The following is a 15511-nucleotide window of genomic DNA, read 5'->3' on the forward strand; positions in this document are numbered from 1 at the left end:
ACCGGGCTGCCCCGGGGACGGGGGAAGCTCCGGACCGCGCTCAGGGCCGCGCGCGTGGCGGGGCCGGGGGAAGCGCCCGGTGAGCCCCGGTCCGGGGCGGCCGTACAGGCGGGCGCCTCCCGAGCGGCTCTGTTCAGGACAGCAGCGGCAGCTCTGGGGCCGGCGCCTTCCCCGGGTTCCCCTCGGTCTCCGGCACCGCCGCGCTCCCCGGGACCGCGGCGGGCGCGGGAGCTCCGGTGTCCCGAGCCCCGGGGGAACGCGCCTCCTTAAGCGGGCGCGGGCGGCCGGGGCGCGCGGGGCCGGGCGGCCGCTCCCCCCCCCCGGGGCCGCCCCAGCCCCGCCCCAGCCCCGCCGGGGCCGAGCCGAGACCCCGGGAGCGCCGCCCGCGCCCCGGCCGAGCCGCTCGGCGAGATCCCGGCTCCCCGCCGAGCCCAGGGCCCTGGCGGGGGCGGCCCCCGCGGGAGGAGCGGGCAGCAGCGCCCGGGGAGCGGTGAGGCCGGGCCGGGAGCTCGGGCGCTCAGGATGTTCCCTCAGGGACGACACCCGGTAAGTGCCGCGGGGGCGGCGGGGCCGGGCCGGGCCGGGCTGGGCCGGGCCGCGGGGCCGAGCCGCAGCCTCCAGCCGGGCTGTCTCTCCGCTGCAGCCCGGGCAGCCCTTCAAGTTCTCGGTGCTGGAAATCTGCGACCGCATCAAGGAGGAGTTTCAGTTCCTGCAGGCGCAGTACCACAGGTGGGACCGGGGCCGGTGGGACCGGGGCCGGGCTGGGCTGAGTGCGCTGGGATAACGGGGGCTGGAGCGTTCGAGCAGTGGGGAAAGTGGGGAAGGAGGAGGTAGAGAGCTCCTTCAGGAGCACAATCGTCTGGTCTTCAAGGAGGGAGTGAAGCCATCAGAGTTGGCCAGGAACAGCTTTGGGGCCAGGCACTCAGCCGAGCTGCTGCTCTGCTGGTGGGACCCAACCTTGAATCCTGGGAGGATCAGATTTGGGAGCACGCTCTGGAGGGGTGGATGGTGATGGCAGAGCCCTCGTCCGTGCGGAAGGAGCCGGGGGAAGGAGGAAGAGGAGGGGGGCTTGGGCTGGGGGACAGCATGAAAGTGACAGCTGGGGAGCCAGGTCTTGAGTGGGGGTCCCAAGGGGAGGATCAGCCGCGATTCCTCTGGCTGAGCCGGGTGTAGGGGCGGGGAGGGCACAGAGACCTGGGTGGGTGCCACAGGTGTGTGCACAGCACAGCCGTGGGGTGCAGGTGCCCCGGGCAGGGTGGGTGACAACCCCCGCAGACTCCCCGAGGAGGGTGGGTGACAACCCCCGCAGGTGCCCCGGGGAGGGTGGGTGACACCCCTGCAGGTGCCCCAAGGAGGGTGGGTGACACCCCCGCAGGCGCCCCGGGGAGGGTGGGTGACACCCCCGCAGGTGCCCCGGGGAGGGTGGGTGACAACCCCGCAGGTGCCCCGGGGAGGGTGGGTGACAACCCCCGCAGGTGCCCCGAGGAGGGTGGGTGACACCCCCGCAGGTGCCCCGAGGAGGGTGGGTGACACCCCCGCAGGTGCCCCGAGGAGGGTGGGTGACACCCCCGCAGGTGCCCCGAGGAGGGTGGGTGACACCCCCGCGGCTGCCCCGAGGAGGGTGGGTGACAACCCCCGCAGGTGCCCCAAAGAGGGTGGGTGACACCCCCGCAGGTGCCCCGAGGAGGGTGGGTGGCACCCCTGCAGCCCCGGGAGCCCGCAGGAGACGTGCTGAGCTTGCCCCAGGGCTGGGGCAGGAGCTGCGGGTCCGTGAATGGAAGCCCTGGCTCCCCTTTGCAGCCTGAAGCTGGAATGTGAGAAGCTGGTGAGCGAGAAGACAGAGATGCAGAGGCATTATGTCATGGTGAGCTGTCCCCCTGTGCCCCCCGAAGGGCTGTCCCCCTGGGCTGCTGCCCTCACACATCTGGGGGCTGGGGCTCCTCTCAGCCACTGCCCTGCCCAGTGCTGACCTTGGGGTGGGGAGATGTGAGGGAGGAAGGAGTTAATCACCATTTCCAGCAACGCTGGCTCTTGGTGCTCAGTGCTGCTTGAGCCTGGGAATCCTGCCATAGGTTTTGTCTCCTTTTTTTTTTTTTAACCCTTTTCTATCTGGTCTTGTAAGAGACCTCCCAACTCCTCCCATCTCTCTCTCTCCCAAGGGGTGGATATTTAAGAACTGATGCTCCAAGGCTCGTGGTTTGGGTGGAAGGGGAAGGAGCAGGGCAGGAGCCCTCCACAGTTGCCAGTGAAGGGTTAACAAGCCCCAGGACAGACTGACCTGGGCACCAGGCAGAGCCTGCCAGGAGCAGGGGAGCTGCTGGGAGGAAGAGGATGGGGTCAGCAGAGCAGCTCCTTCTCCTGCAGCACCTGACCTTACTGGCCCCTCTGGGGAAAGGGGGAACCCAAGTGACACCATCCAAGAGGCAAAAAGATGTGAATTTGGGCAAAGCCCATCCCGGGGGTGAAAGCAGCCCTGTCTGTGAGGCTGGGTGTTGATATTGCAGGGCATGTTCCTCTCACCCGTCAGCTGGGGTCCCTCCCCACATCCTGGAGGCTCACAGGGATTTCCAGAAGTGCTTTCCTGCCTTTGGAACAGGCTTTGCTGGAGGACAGCAGATCCTCTGGAGCCCTTTTCTGCCCAGGTGTGGGGAATTGGGGTCAGCACCCCTGGCAGAGTCACTGGTGGCTGCTGAAGGGTGAAACCTGGAATGGGTTCCAAGAGCCAGGACAGGATCTGAGGGGAAGCAGGACTGATTTTCCTCTGGCTTAAACAAATTGCAGGTGTAAACAGCCTGTGCCTGCTCCCTGCCTTGTCTCAGGCTCCTGGCACAGTGTCCCAGCCATTCCTCGTGGGCTGGAGCCAGCCAAACCCCAGGCTGGTCCTGAGCCAGTTGCTCTGGACAGCTCCTAACCAGACTCTGCTGTGCTTTTCCTCTCAGTACTACGAGATGTCCTACGGCCTGAACATTGAAATGCACAAGCAGGTAAGTGCAGGGGGGGCTGGGACAGCAGCAGGAGAGGGTGGGGAAGAGGAAGAGGTTGGAGACTTTGTTGGAAAATGATCTCCCTTGAGCGCTGTAGCTCTAATGGCTCTAAGTGACACAGCTCTCTGCTAGGGACTGGCTTGCAAAGGGATGCAGCAGTTGTCAGGATGTGTTATTGAGTTCCCCATCCCAAAGAGAAGCACTCAGAGCCCTGCTGTGAGCCCTGGTGCCTCCCTGCAGTGCTTCCCTGGGGCCCCACTTGAAGGAGGGATGTGGAGGAAACAGCAGGAGCTAGAGCCCAGAGGCAAATGGATTGTCTTTCTTTTCTTTTTTTCTTAATCCCCTTTTCCTTTCCCAAAGCCAGAGGAGTGTTTTCACCCTTCCCTGGTTCCCCTTTTGTTCCAGCCTTAATTTGCTTTCCCTCTTCAGATTTATCAATCTAGTCATCATGGGCTCTCTGCCAGGGAAATTAGTTTGGACCAATGCCTGACAAAGTGGCAAGTCAACTGCCATATCCCTCCAGCTGGCTCAGCCCCTCCGAGTTTGCTCCTTTTGTTAGCAGGGAGCGTGGTGGGGACCACGAGCACATTCCTGCCACCCTTACATGCCCCAAAATCCAGTGGGAATTGCAAGCCAGGGGTGGCCCAAGCCAGGTGAGGCTGGAGACTGCCCACGGGGTTTAGGAGTGGGAGCCTGGGCAGGAGGGGGTCTCTGGTTCTGTGGCACGCTGGCAGTGGCTGGGAGAGCAGCTGGGAGCTGCAGGTGAGCACAGGGTGCTGCTGGCTGTGGGGCAGGGCAGGTAAATGTTCCCTTTGTTCTCCCTTGGCTCCCAGCCTGCTTTGACCTCTGCAGCACCGGCGGGGATTGTCAGAAACCTGAGCTGATAAAACCCTTCAGAGCAGCCAGCCCCGGGCTGGATTTACAGCAGGGGGATGTGCAGTTTTCCCCAGGAGGTGTGGGTTTTCTCTTGAAGAGGCTGGGCTGGAAGTCGCAGCCCCTTTCCTGGGAAGTGCTGCTCCCCTGCTGGGAACGCTGTGGGTTTGTCTGCAACCGCAGAGCCTCTCCTCAGAGGATGCACCGGGTTTTCTGCATTCCCCCGTGGGCAGAGGCAGCTCTGGGGGTGTCTTGTGCCTCTGAAGGAGCAGGGGGAGCTGTCCCAGGGCTTGACGGGGCTGGGAGTGCAGTTGTGCTCCGGGTCAGGGCAGGTACAACCAGCAGAGCCTTGAGGGATTTACTGGTGCCATGCCAACAGGGCTGAATCTGTGCAGCTCTGCATCCTGCCTGCTCTGCCTGGCGTTGAGCTGGGTGTTTGGGAAGGGAAGGCACAGGGAGGGCCCTCTGCCAGGCCTGTGGCTCGGCTCCCCTCTGTCCCTGCCCACAAAGCCGGGATGGGTTTGGGCTGAGCAAAGCCAGCTGGACTGAAAGGACTGACAGCCTGGAGCTTGCCTTGGCCTGGGGCCGCGCAGGGATTTAGGGGTGGGGTCCCTCCCATGTGCCTGGCAGCCCTGGGCAGAGCCCTCCCTTGGCAGCAGCTCGGGAAATCCCAGCAGGGATGCAGAGGCAGCAGGAGAATTTCCGTGGTGGGGAGAGTTTCACTCCTCCACCGAGGCTGAGAGTTTGCAGGAGAGGGGACAGGATGGGGCTCAGAGCCCTCCATCCATGGTGACACCTGCTGATTCCTGCTTCCTCCTTCAGGCAGAGATTGTCAAGAGGCTGAGTGCCATTTGTGCCCAGATTATTCCCTTCCTGACTCAGGAGGTAAGGAGGAGGCAGGGGGGTTGCAGCAGATTGCTCTGGCTTCTTAGGAAGAGGCAAATCAAAGTCCAGCCTGGACCACGGGAGGTTTTGGGGAAGAAAACCTCCGTGCCTGGGCTGGAGGGGAGGGAGAAGGGGCTGTGTAGGGAAGGGTGGGGCAATGTGGAGCCAAGTGCTCCCTCGGGGCAGGAGCAGGGTGTGACCACCCCCGTGCTCTTCCTCCCCAGCACCAGCAGCAGGTCCTGCAGGCAGTGGAACGGGCCAAGCAGGTGACCATGGGTGAGCTCAACAGCATCGTCGGGGTGAGTTGCACTGCCTGGCTGTGGGCAAAGACTTCCCTGCCTCGGGGTTTGGGACCTGCAGTGATGGGGGAGATCTTTCTCTTTTAGTACACCCATTTTTTTACTGTTTTGACACACCCATTTTTTTACCATTTGAGGGGTTTTACTATTTTGACACACCCATTTTTTACTATTTAAGGGATTTTACTATTTTAATACAGACATGTGGGTGGAGGGTTTTGCTACGGTGTCCTGAAGGTGTTGGGTGCCCTGTGGGACACCCCGTGAGCAGAGCAGGGCACAGCCATGGTTTGGGGTCGTGTCTGCAGCAGGGAGGGACTCGGGTAATAGGGGCAGAGGAGGAAAACAAAGTCCTGAGAGAGAATAAAAGAGGCTGTGCTGAGCCTGCCGAGCCCAGACAGCCCCGGGGGAAGGGGCAGGGCTGTGACCCAGCCTGTGCAGCCCCCAGAGCTCCGCTGCCCCCTCCCCGTCCCCGTCCCTGTCTCATCCCATGAGCTTCGCATCGCAGCCCGCGGGGAGGGGAGGGGAGGGGAGGGGAAGGGAGGGGAGGGGAGAGCCGGGCCATGGCTGCCTCCTCCACATCCAGGACCATTTGCTCTTTCTCTTTCAGCAGCAGCAGCTTCAGCAGCTCTCCCAGCACGCATCCCCCCTCCCGCTGGCACCCCACCCCTCCAGCATGCAGCCCCCCAGCCTGAGCGGGGCCAGCTCGGGGCTCCTGGCCCTCTCGGGGGCACTGATGGCTCAGGTTCAGCTGGCCACCAAGGAGCACAGAGTGGCCCAGGATGGGGAGAACAGAGGTAAGGGGAAGAAGCACAGCTGGGTTAACCCTTTAGAGGCTGGGCAGCGTGTGCAGAGATGCTGCTCTGCCTCTTTGCTGAGGCTCCTGAGATGCTGCATCCCCCGGGATGGCAAATCCAGCTCGTGGGATGGAATGCCTGCAGCCCCAGGAGGCTGGCTGTGTTTGTGACTGCTCTGCAGTGATGCTGTGTGTGTGGCCCTGGCCCTGGGCAAGTGTTTGTGCACACACACAGCTCTCCCTGCTCCCCTGGGTGTTTCCAGTGCATGAGGCAGTTGGGAGATCCCCGCCACAAAGAAATGCTCTCTTTTTACACCAAGATCTGATACTTAAAGATGAGACTTTTAAGGAAAATACTGTTGCAAGCCCCTGGTAGAAACTGTGACAGCCACAAGCCTGGGGCAAGGAATTCAGAAAGCAGAGCCTCATTGCGTGTGTTGTGCCGTGTAAATTACACTAATTCCTAGTCCAGATGGGTGCCTCCTCCTGTCAGGATCAGCGAGTGCCTTCCAAACATCATCAATATTTAATCATTGTTAAATCAGTGCTCTGAATGCTACTGGCAGGCCTGGACCAAATGAGTAGCTGTGCCCAGCTCTGCTCGTGGCCTGTTGCACAAAGGAGGAGCTGCTCTGAGCTCAAGTCACCTTTTCAGAGCACAGGCGTGGAGTGGTTGTGCTGAGAGGAGGCTGGGACCAGGAGAGAGGCTCTGGGCAGCTCTGTGGGCTAGAAACAGGCAGCCAGATTTAGCAGGAGTGATGTTGCCTTGCAGACTCCCCTGGGGAAGGTGCTGACTGAAATGCACTTGGGTCAGGAGCAAAGCCAGGCTCTGGGTGGGGTTTGCTGCAGGTTCTCAGGGTCTGGCTTGGCCTGTAGGATTTCAAGGTGGTGAAAAGAGCAGCAGGAAGCTGTCGGTGGCAGCTCTGCCCCCCTGCACACAGCTGTCTGCAGCTCAAATCCTGCCCGTGTTTCTTTAAGGATGGCTTCCACAAAGGAGGAAAACAAAGTCCAGAGAGAGAGAGAGAATAAAAGCAGGCTGTGCTGTGCTGAGCCTGCTTAACCCTCAGAGCCCAGGCAGCCAGAACTTCTCTCAGCCTGGGTGTCTGGCCGTGGTGAGGGCCATTCCTTATTAAAAAAAAAAAAAAAAAAAAAAAAAGGGGTTGAAGTGCTCCATCTGTCTGGGGTTAATCCTCAGTGCTCTGCCATAGTTAGCCAGAGCTGGTGTGAGTCAAGCTGAGCCAAGGGTGCACAGGGCTGATGGCAGGCATCTGGTCCCACTCCAGACCAAGGCCTTGGAGCAGTGCCTACAAGAATCCCTCAGCTTCCCATCCCTGCCTGCCTCTTTTTGCCAGCAGGGACCTGGACTCGTTCTCTCTAAATGCTGGTGGATCTTTAGGAGCAAAAATCAGCCAGGGAAGGTTGCTGAAGCCCAGCCCACAACCCTGTGCTTGGATTTGCAGTAAATGCCTGGCACTCCTTCCCTGGGCTCAGGGCAGTGGACCTGCTTTGCTGTGCATGTCCAAAAGCCTCAGAGAGATTCCAAGCAGGGCTTTTAGGCATGGCTTCCTAAGGAAATGGGGTGGGTGTGATTCAGGGGACCTCAGCAGGCCAGCTCTCCCCTCCTGGGGCCTTTGGACCTGTTGGCATGTCTAGGGAAGGGATTCCAGAGCTGGGATTAGCTCTTGGAAGGAGGTGGGTGGGTAGAGGTCCCCCTGCTTCCCTGAGGAGCACCAAAGTGCTGACCTCCCTTTAGACAGCACAGAATCCACACTTCAGGTGGGCAAAGTGGGAAATCAGCTGTGACTTTTTGTTTGTTTGTTTGTTTTCTAAACCCGTGTTCTGCTGTTTCCTGGTTTGCCCTGCTGTGCCCCTCTCTCCTTCCTGTCTGGGTATGGGGGGCACAGGCTTGGCATTAACAACCTCTCCCTGTCCTCCCCTCTGCTCTGACATGGACCTGGAATGTTCTCCCTGCTGCTGCCTGCATCCAGAGCACACCCCAAGCCGGGTAAGTGGTGACAGGCCAGTGGCCTCAGCTGGCCCTGATGGCATCTCCAGTGTGCTCCAAGCTGGCCACTGGCTCCTGGGAAGGGATGGGGCTGCTGGGTGAGCTTTGCTGGCCTGGGTGGGCTGTGTTTGCATCAGGGTTTTGTAACTGAAGGTTCTGGGCCACCTCAATTCAGTCTTTGCTGATGCAAGGAGCTAAAGATCAAGGGCTGCTCCCAAAATAACCAGCTCTGTCCTTTTCAAGGAGTTTCCAGTTTAGGAATCATTCTGAACAGGTCTCAGAGCTCTCAGCCCCTCTGCAGTCCTTGGCTGCCCCTCCCTTTTAGGATCCCCCCAGTCCCAGAGCTGTGACTCCCTTCCTAGGCTCCACAGTAGCTGTGCAGAATCCAGGCTACAGGCAGGGGAAGGAAGGGTTAATGATCTCCGTTGGGGAATTGCAGGCATTGATCTGTAGGAGAGGAGGAAGGAGAGGAGGTGTCTGTGACTGCCCAGGCACCCAGGAGCAATCAGCTGCAGGGAGCCCTGGCATGGGGCATCTCTGTCACCTGGCTGCATTGTCACCAGTGTGGGGATGCCAGGGCATGTGTGACACCCCTGCAGCTGCCAGCAGCACCTGGGGCAGGGCTGTTCTTCCTGCTCAGTCTCATTCTGCTTCCAAAACCTCGTGGAAGGGTTGAGGTGAAGTAAACACAGCTCCCGTGGGGATTTTCTGCTCCACCCATTGTCTCTGCAGGGCTGGATCTCCCTCACTTGGCTCTGGGTTTTGGGGTTCTGGGGTCCTTCCCAGCAGCCAGGGAGATGCTTTGGCAGGATGGAGGTGGTCATGGAGCAGGCCCTGGCCCCACTGAGAGCTGAGGGGTGGCTGCCTGCCCTCACAGTGACTCTCACACCTTCCTCTCCCTCTTCCTCAGAGCGTTTCTTCTTCCCCTGCCGAGAGCCTGCCGGACGAGGAGCGCACGGGGCTGAAGAGGAAGCGGGAGGAGAAGGAGCTGCCTGGGCATTCTGTGAGTGCCCCAAGGGCTGGGGCTGGCAGGGCAGGGCTGGGGAGGTGGCTGGGCAGCCCTGTGCCCACCCTGCTGCACAGGGCTGGTGTGCTGGGAGCAAGAACCAAGCAAATGAGGAGCCCCAGGGAGGCCCCTCAACCTGAGGATGGGTCACTGCCAGCAGGACGTGGCTGGTCTTGGTCCAGGGAGGGATGTACAGGAGAAAATGGGTCACTCTGGGGTCCTGGGGCAGAACACAGAGCCTGGTCCAGCATCTTCCTATCCTGACTGAGCCCTTCTGGATTTCTCCCTCCTCGCAGGACAGCGATGGGGACAAGAGTGACTGCAACCTGGTGGTGGATGAGGTAAGCCCCTGGCAAGGGATCCTCCTCAAGCTGCAGTGGTTGAGTTTAGGACTCTGGTTCCCCAGCTTTGGGGTTCTTTAGGCTGCAGCTTGTTGCTGCTGGGCAGCAGTGGCCAGCCAGGACACGTGCCAGCCCTGCTCCAGTGCGTTGTGCCAGCCAAGACTGATTCTACTCCCAGTGCTCTGGGAAGGCTGTGCCAGCCAGGGCTCAGCATTGCCAGCCACAGGCTTGGCTCTGCTTCACAATCCCCTTTCAGCCCCTCTGCTGCAGCATCCCATATGAGGAGGCTGATAAGCTGGGATGAGAGCTTCATGGAACTGGGCTTGCTGCTGGCAGCTCCTGTGGGTGGAGGTGGCAGGAGCCTCATGGCACACCCTGGCCCTGCCAGCCCCAGGCCTCGAGCCCCTTCCTGCCCTGCCTGGCCCTCAACCAGCCTCAATTTTAACTCACCTCACTGAATTCCAGTCTTGTGCAATGGAACTGCCATATGCCTCTGGTACAGCCTTTCCTGACTGAGGCACACCTGACAGAACTTGATCCCAGCCACCACTGTTCTTGGTAGAGAAGATGTTTTTGGGGATGTGCTTATTCCCTTCTTAGAAGACAGAGGGGAAAGAAAGATATGAAGTCTTTTTGTGCCACTTCCTAAGAAAATACAAGCCCTGAAAGGAAGATCAGGAGGAATTTCTGCAGCAAATGAGGCTTATGAAAGCTGCTCATTGTGCTGATAAAATGTCACGGACCTGGTTGAATAGGAGTGCAAGAGCTGAGGGGTGGCCTTGCTTCTGAAATGGCAGCCCTGTCTCAGCTCCTGTGTGCTGATCCCCATCCCTCCTTGTGAAGGCATCCGTGGCCACCAGTGTCCTCTGAACCTGCTGTCACCTCTCATTTTGTCCAAAGAGAAAAACCGAGGCCGTTTCTCATCCAGGGGAGCAGAACACAGCGGGGATGCTCCTCATCCAGGCCGAGGGCACTGGTGGTGCTGGCTCCCCAGGGAACCTGTCCTCCTACACAGGGGGGTTCCTGCTTCCCACAGAGCTGTTCTCCCCCCAGGACCCGCCCTCGGAGCCCGGCAGCCCCGGCCGCCCGCCCAGCCGCCCGTCCCGCCGGGAGCTGCCCGGGAGCCCCGCGTCCGTCGGCTCCAGCGGGAGCGCCGCGCCCGGCCAGCCCCAGGAGCAGAGCCCGGTGAGGAGCCCCGGGGCTGAGGTGGGCTGTGGGGCCAGCAGCGTGGCCGGGAATTTCTCATTATGGCCAGTCTGAAATGCCATATACAGCCGGATAGAAATGCCGGGGTTTGTGCCCACTGGCACCCCCACCGCGGGGACAGATCCGTGCCCTCGGGGCAGGGTGAGTGCTGCTGGGCAGAGCGCAGCTCTGCGGTGTTCTCCACCCACCTGCCTGCAGGATTCCCCAGAGCTGCTCAGAGCAATTGATTTTTCCTCCTTTTTTTTTTTTTCCTGCTTCTGTGGTTTTTTTTTTTTTCCCTTCTTCCTTGCCAAGCACCAGTCCAGCACTCAGATTGAAACATCAGCATGTGGGAAGGGGGAGGGATGTTTCTGCCACTCTTTGGCCTCCCAGCCACCGCAGGGACCAAGTGATATGTCCCCCCATCTGGGGTCAGGAGCCAGCTGGGGGCTGTGGGCAGCAGCGAGCAGCAGCTCCCCAGCACAATCGGATTAGAGCAGACAAAGCGCCCTGAGCAATCTGCCAGCACAGCACGTAGCTTTTCTCTGTTATTAATTTTTTTTTTTCCCTCCTTTGCTGGTGTCGACAAAATCCCCAGACAGAAAAAAAAAGCAGAAGAAATAGGAGAGGCCTGGGGAAAAAAAGCAAGGAATGAGATAGCTGTGGGGATTGGAGAGGCCAGTTCATGCCAGGCATCCTCTTGGTCCCAGGCTGGGAATGGGGGTGCCCCCTCCATGCAGGAGGAGTTTTGCTTGAAGGAGCAGCACATGTGTCTTGTGCAGGGTTGGGGCAGTTTGGGGTGACCCAAAGCTTGCATGGGGCATTTGCAGCTGTGGGGAGAGAGGGGACATGTGAGGGGCAAAGGAGAGGAGAGAGGACCTTGATGGTCAATCCTTGTCCAGCTCCATCCAAGGAGCTCCTTCCACCCTGCAAGGTGTGGGGGCTGCTGGCCCAGGCTCTGCTCCCACAGCTGAAGCTGCTCTTCTTTCCTCTGCTGCACAGACCCACTCAGTGGCCAGCGCTCCCACCTCCAAGCCCTCCTCTTCCTCACCACCCCGTGACTCCCTCACGCCAGGCCCTGGGCCCAGCTCGGCCATCGCTCTCCGGCCACCCCCGGCCAAGGTCCCCAGCACCGACAGCGTCAGTGAGTGACAGGGACAGCACGGGGGGGTCAGTGAGTGTCTGGGACAGCATGGGGGGGTCACTGAGTGTCCAGGACAGCACAGGGGCTGCTCTGCTCTGCTGGGGTGGGATGGAGGGATTCAGGACCCTGTCTGCCCCCAGCAGAGCTGGCAGGGCCACTGGGCTCCACAAGATCAGAGCTATGAACCATGGCCAAGAGGAGCCCCTCTGCCATTGCCACACACCTGGTGGACTCAGACCTGCCGAGGGTGGTGGTTGGGGTAGAGCAGGGGTTTAATCTCTTTTTCTCTGATGAATTGTCATTTTGGTGGGGCTGCACGAAGCTGGGTGCTTCAGGGCTTGGCGGTGGGGGCCAGAGGGGGTGGCTGTGCAGTCACCAGGTGCCCCCCCTCTCCCCCGGGTGACGCCAGGGCCAAGACGCGGCTCTCTCCTCGTGCAGCTCTCCGCAGCCCCCTGAGCTCCTCCAGCCCCTTCACGTCCTCCCTGGCCATGGTGCCCCATGGCACCCCCAGCCTGTACATGGGCATCCACCTGTCAGTGCCCCAGGCCAGCAGCACGCTGCTCTACGGCCGCTCCCCCGTGGTGAGTCGCCGAGGGAGGGGGAGGCCGGGTGTGCTGGCTCTGCTGCCTGTGCCCTGGGCAGCATCTGGGGCTTCAGCCATAGGAAGGGCTCCCTTGCACAGCTGGTGGGATGTGGGGCTGGTGGAATTTTCAGAGAAGCCTCTACTTCTTCCACTGGTGTCTGTGGGAACCCATTTTGGCCCTTGTCACTGCATGTGAGGACAGAGCAAGCAGGGAGCTTGCACAGAGCCAGGCTGGGCTGGTTCCAAGGGAAAGGCCTGAGCCCAGCTTTGGTGTCCTCTGCTCTACTCCTCATGTGCCCTTTGCTTTGTGCAGGTGGCGTTTGAGTCTCACCCTCACCTGAGGGCTTCCACCCTCTCCTCTTCACTCCCCACCATCCCTGGAGGGAAACCGTAAGTGGCTGCAGGGAGGGTGGGGGCAAGGGGTTCAGGTGGGTGCTGGGAGCATCTCCCTCCCAAGGGCTCACCCAGGGCAGGGCTGGGCTGAGGGGGAGCTGCTCTCCAATCCTGAGTCCAGTGCTGCCATTTCATTCCTGGCAGCTGGACCTGGGTAAAGAAACCCCTCATTAGCCAGGGCAAAATGGGCACCTTCCACCTTTTGGCTTGGGCACCTGACACCTTGGCTTGCGCGTGGTTAACAGAGATCACCTCCTGCCCTTGGCCATAACACAGGGCTTGTTCAGGCCTCTCTTCTGCTCCCTTCTAGTGCCTTCTCCTTCCATGGTTCTGCCTCCAAACTGGGCTGGATGGGGGCTTTGCTGGGGGAGGAGGGGATGTGGTGGATTCTGGAGGTGAATTTGGGCTGTGGGGACAAGCTGGGGACAGCAGGGAGCACAGCCTGGGGGGAAGCTGGGCTGTGCTTGTTGTGTGCCCAGCTGGCATTGCTGGGTGTGTTCTGCTCATGGCTCTGCCTCCAGATGTGCTGCCTGTGTTGGACCTGTGTGGCACCTGCCCCTGTCCGGGCAGGATCCTGCTCTCCTTCTCACTGCTCTGCTCCCTTGCAGTGCCTACTCCTTCCACGTCAGCGCCGACGGGCAGATGCAGCCGGTGCCTTTCCCCCCCGACGCCCTCCTGGGCTCCGGCATCCCCCGGCACGCGCGGCAGCTGCACACCCTGAGCCACGGCGAGGTGGTCTGTGCTGTCACCATCAGCAACTCCACGCGACACGTCTACACCGGGGGCAAGGGCTGCGTCAAGGTCTGGGACGTGGGGCAGCCGGGCACCAAGACGGCCGTGGCTCAGCTGGACTGCCTGGTGAGGAGGAGGACGAGGAGGAGGAGGAGGAGGAGCAGAAATGCCTTTGGGCTGGGGTTGGGAAAGGGGAATGTGCCCCTGCTGCAGCGGAGGGGACAGAGGGGCCTTTCACAGCTGCAGTGGGAGAAGGAGAAGTGTCTCCTGCAAGGCCCTGTGTGCTCATCATGTCCTCCTTGCCTTGCCCTCTTGCCTGTCACCCCCATCCAGAACCGTGACAACTACATCCGCTCCTGCAAGCTGCTCCCCGACGGCCGCAGCCTGATCGTGGGGGGGGAGGCCAGCACCCTGTCCATCTGGGACCTGGCAGCGCCCACGCCCCGCATCAAGGCTGAGCTCACCTCCTCTGCCCCCGCCTGCTACGCCCTGGCCATCAGCCCTGACGCCAAAGTCTGCTTCTCCTGCTGCAGCGACGGCAACATCGTGGTGTGGGACCTGCAGAACCAGACGATGGTGAGGTGAGTTTGGGGCAGGGGCTGCAGGGCAGGATCCCCTCAGTCCCTGCAGCGTGTCCCTGCCCCTCCCTGTGTGTAACCCTGGCCACGGGACAGTGCCTGTCCTTGCAGCTCCTCACTGCTGGCTGCTGCCCTGCCCACACCCTATGCTGCAGGTGTTGGCTGCCCTGCCAGCTGTGCCCTCTCCTTCTCCATCCCCCTCTTTCCCAGGCAGTTTCAAGGCCACACAGATGGTGCCAGCTGCATTGACATCTCTAACTATGGCACCAAGCTGTGGACAGGGGGGCTGGACAACACCGTGCGCTGCTGGGACCTGCGGGAGGGCCGGCAGCTGCAGCAGCACGACTTCAGCTCCCAGGTAGGGCTGGAGGCCTCTGGCAGCACCCTGGAGCCAGCTGGCACTGCTGCTGGGCCGCCGTGTGAGCCTGTGTGTCCCCTCAGATCTTCTCCCTGGGCTACTGCCCCGTGGGAGAGTGGCTGGCCGTGGGCATGGAGAGCAGCAACGTGGAGATCCTGCACGTCACCAAACCCGACAAGTACCAGCTGCACCTCCACGAGAGCTGTGTCCTCTCTCTCAAATTCGCCTCCTGTGGTAGGCAAGGGCCCTTTTTTCTGCCTGGGCTGTGGAGAGCCTCATTTATCCCTGTGGTTTCCTCCCGTGGTTGACAGCTGTTGACACCTACTTTGTCTCCTGTCCCAGGGAAGTGGTTTGTGAGCACGGGGAAGGACAACCTGCTCAACGCCTGGCGGGCGCCCTACGGAGCCAGCATCTTCCAGGTGGGCTGAGGCATCTGTGCAGGGGGATGATGGTGGCTCCAGGCATCAGCCCTGCCCTCACCTCCTGCCCTCTCACTCACAGTCTAAGGAGTCCTCGTCAGTCCTGAGCTGTGACATCTCTGTCAACGATAAATTCATCGTTACGGGCTCTGGTGACAAGAAGGCCACAGTGTATGAGGTGGTTTACTGACTCCTGTCACCATCAGGAATGGGGACACACCTCGCCCAAAGCCACCATGGCTCACAGAGGCCTCCAGTGCTGGACCTGCCCTTCTGCAGCTCTACTTTCCCTCCTCCTGCACTGCTTTCACACTCCAAACCAAGGCTCCAGCCCCATCCTCCTGCCCTGGTTCCTGCAGGAGGCTGGAGGGGATGGCTGGGTGTAGCCTGCCCTCTCCTGAGGCCGGGCAAGGGCTGGGCTGGACATCCTGGGTTCTGTCTGTCCCTCAGGCCGGCTGGACAGGGAGCGTGTGTCTCCAGAATTACTGCTACTGACTTAACAGCACCCATTTTCTGCTGCAGAAGCAGCTGTAAATTATCAGTAAAGAAATGTATTTAACTATGTTTTCATTCCCTTACTAATAAAAAGGAACAAAAGAAGAGCTGGGCTGGTTCTGAGCAGGGGCCTTTGCCAGCCAGTGCTGCCAGCTGTGCCAAGGGCTGGGCTCTGAAGGGTGTCCTGGGGGGCTGCTTTTGGCCAGCAGCACAGGGGAGGATGCTCCCAGCGTGGCAGAGGTGTGGCTCCTGGCCTGCCACGGCAGCCCCAGCTCCAGCAGCGCTCTGTGGTGCCTGTGGTGAGCTGTGGCTGGGGGCAGGAGCCCAGAGCAGCTGCCACACCGCAGCCCTTGCCAGCCCTGGGCTCCTGGGAGCAGCCCTGCTTGCCCACGGCAGTGCTGGCAGGCAGCCAGACCGATAAGGCAGGCGCTGAGT

At 60.9% G+C, this 15511-nt stretch overlaps 1 protein-coding gene across 5 annotated transcripts; it reads left to right on the forward strand.

The window, feature by feature from the left end:
* The first annotated feature begins 360 nt into the window (after positions 1-360).
* TLE2 (TLE family member 2, transcriptional corepressor) lies at positions 361-15181 on the forward strand. 5 transcript variants are annotated; one of them, XM_059870138.1, is made up of 20 exons: positions 361-546; positions 644-729; positions 1801-1864; positions 2940-2984; positions 4680-4742; positions 4967-5041; positions 5652-5838; positions 7826-7842; positions 8753-8845; positions 9145-9189; positions 10243-10374; positions 11377-11518; positions 11957-12099; positions 12415-12491; positions 13103-13352; positions 13560-13807; positions 14019-14162; positions 14246-14400; positions 14505-14581; positions 14664-15181. In XM_059870138.1, exons 1-20 carry the CDS (start codon positions 523-525, stop codon positions 14769-14771), a joined length of 2175 nt encoding a protein of 724 aa, XP_059726121.1. In that variant the 5' UTR covers positions 361-522; the 3' UTR covers positions 14772-15181. The 5 variants fall into 5 exon arrangements, 4 of the variants coding, with proteins under 4 accessions (XP_059726121.1, XP_059726123.1, XP_059726120.1 ...); XR_009489715.1 differs by having other exon boundaries at positions 362-546; positions 14246-14396; XM_059870140.1 differs by having other exon boundaries at positions 362-546; positions 14015-14162.
* Positions 15182-15511: the final 330 nt, after the last annotated feature.

The sequence above is a fragment of the Haemorhous mexicanus genome, chromosome 29 (assembly GCF_027477595.1).
Source record: "Haemorhous mexicanus isolate bHaeMex1 chromosome 29, bHaeMex1.pri, whole genome shotgun sequence".
Classification (NCBI taxonomy): Eukaryota; Metazoa; Chordata; class Aves; order Passeriformes; family Fringillidae; genus Haemorhous; species Haemorhous mexicanus.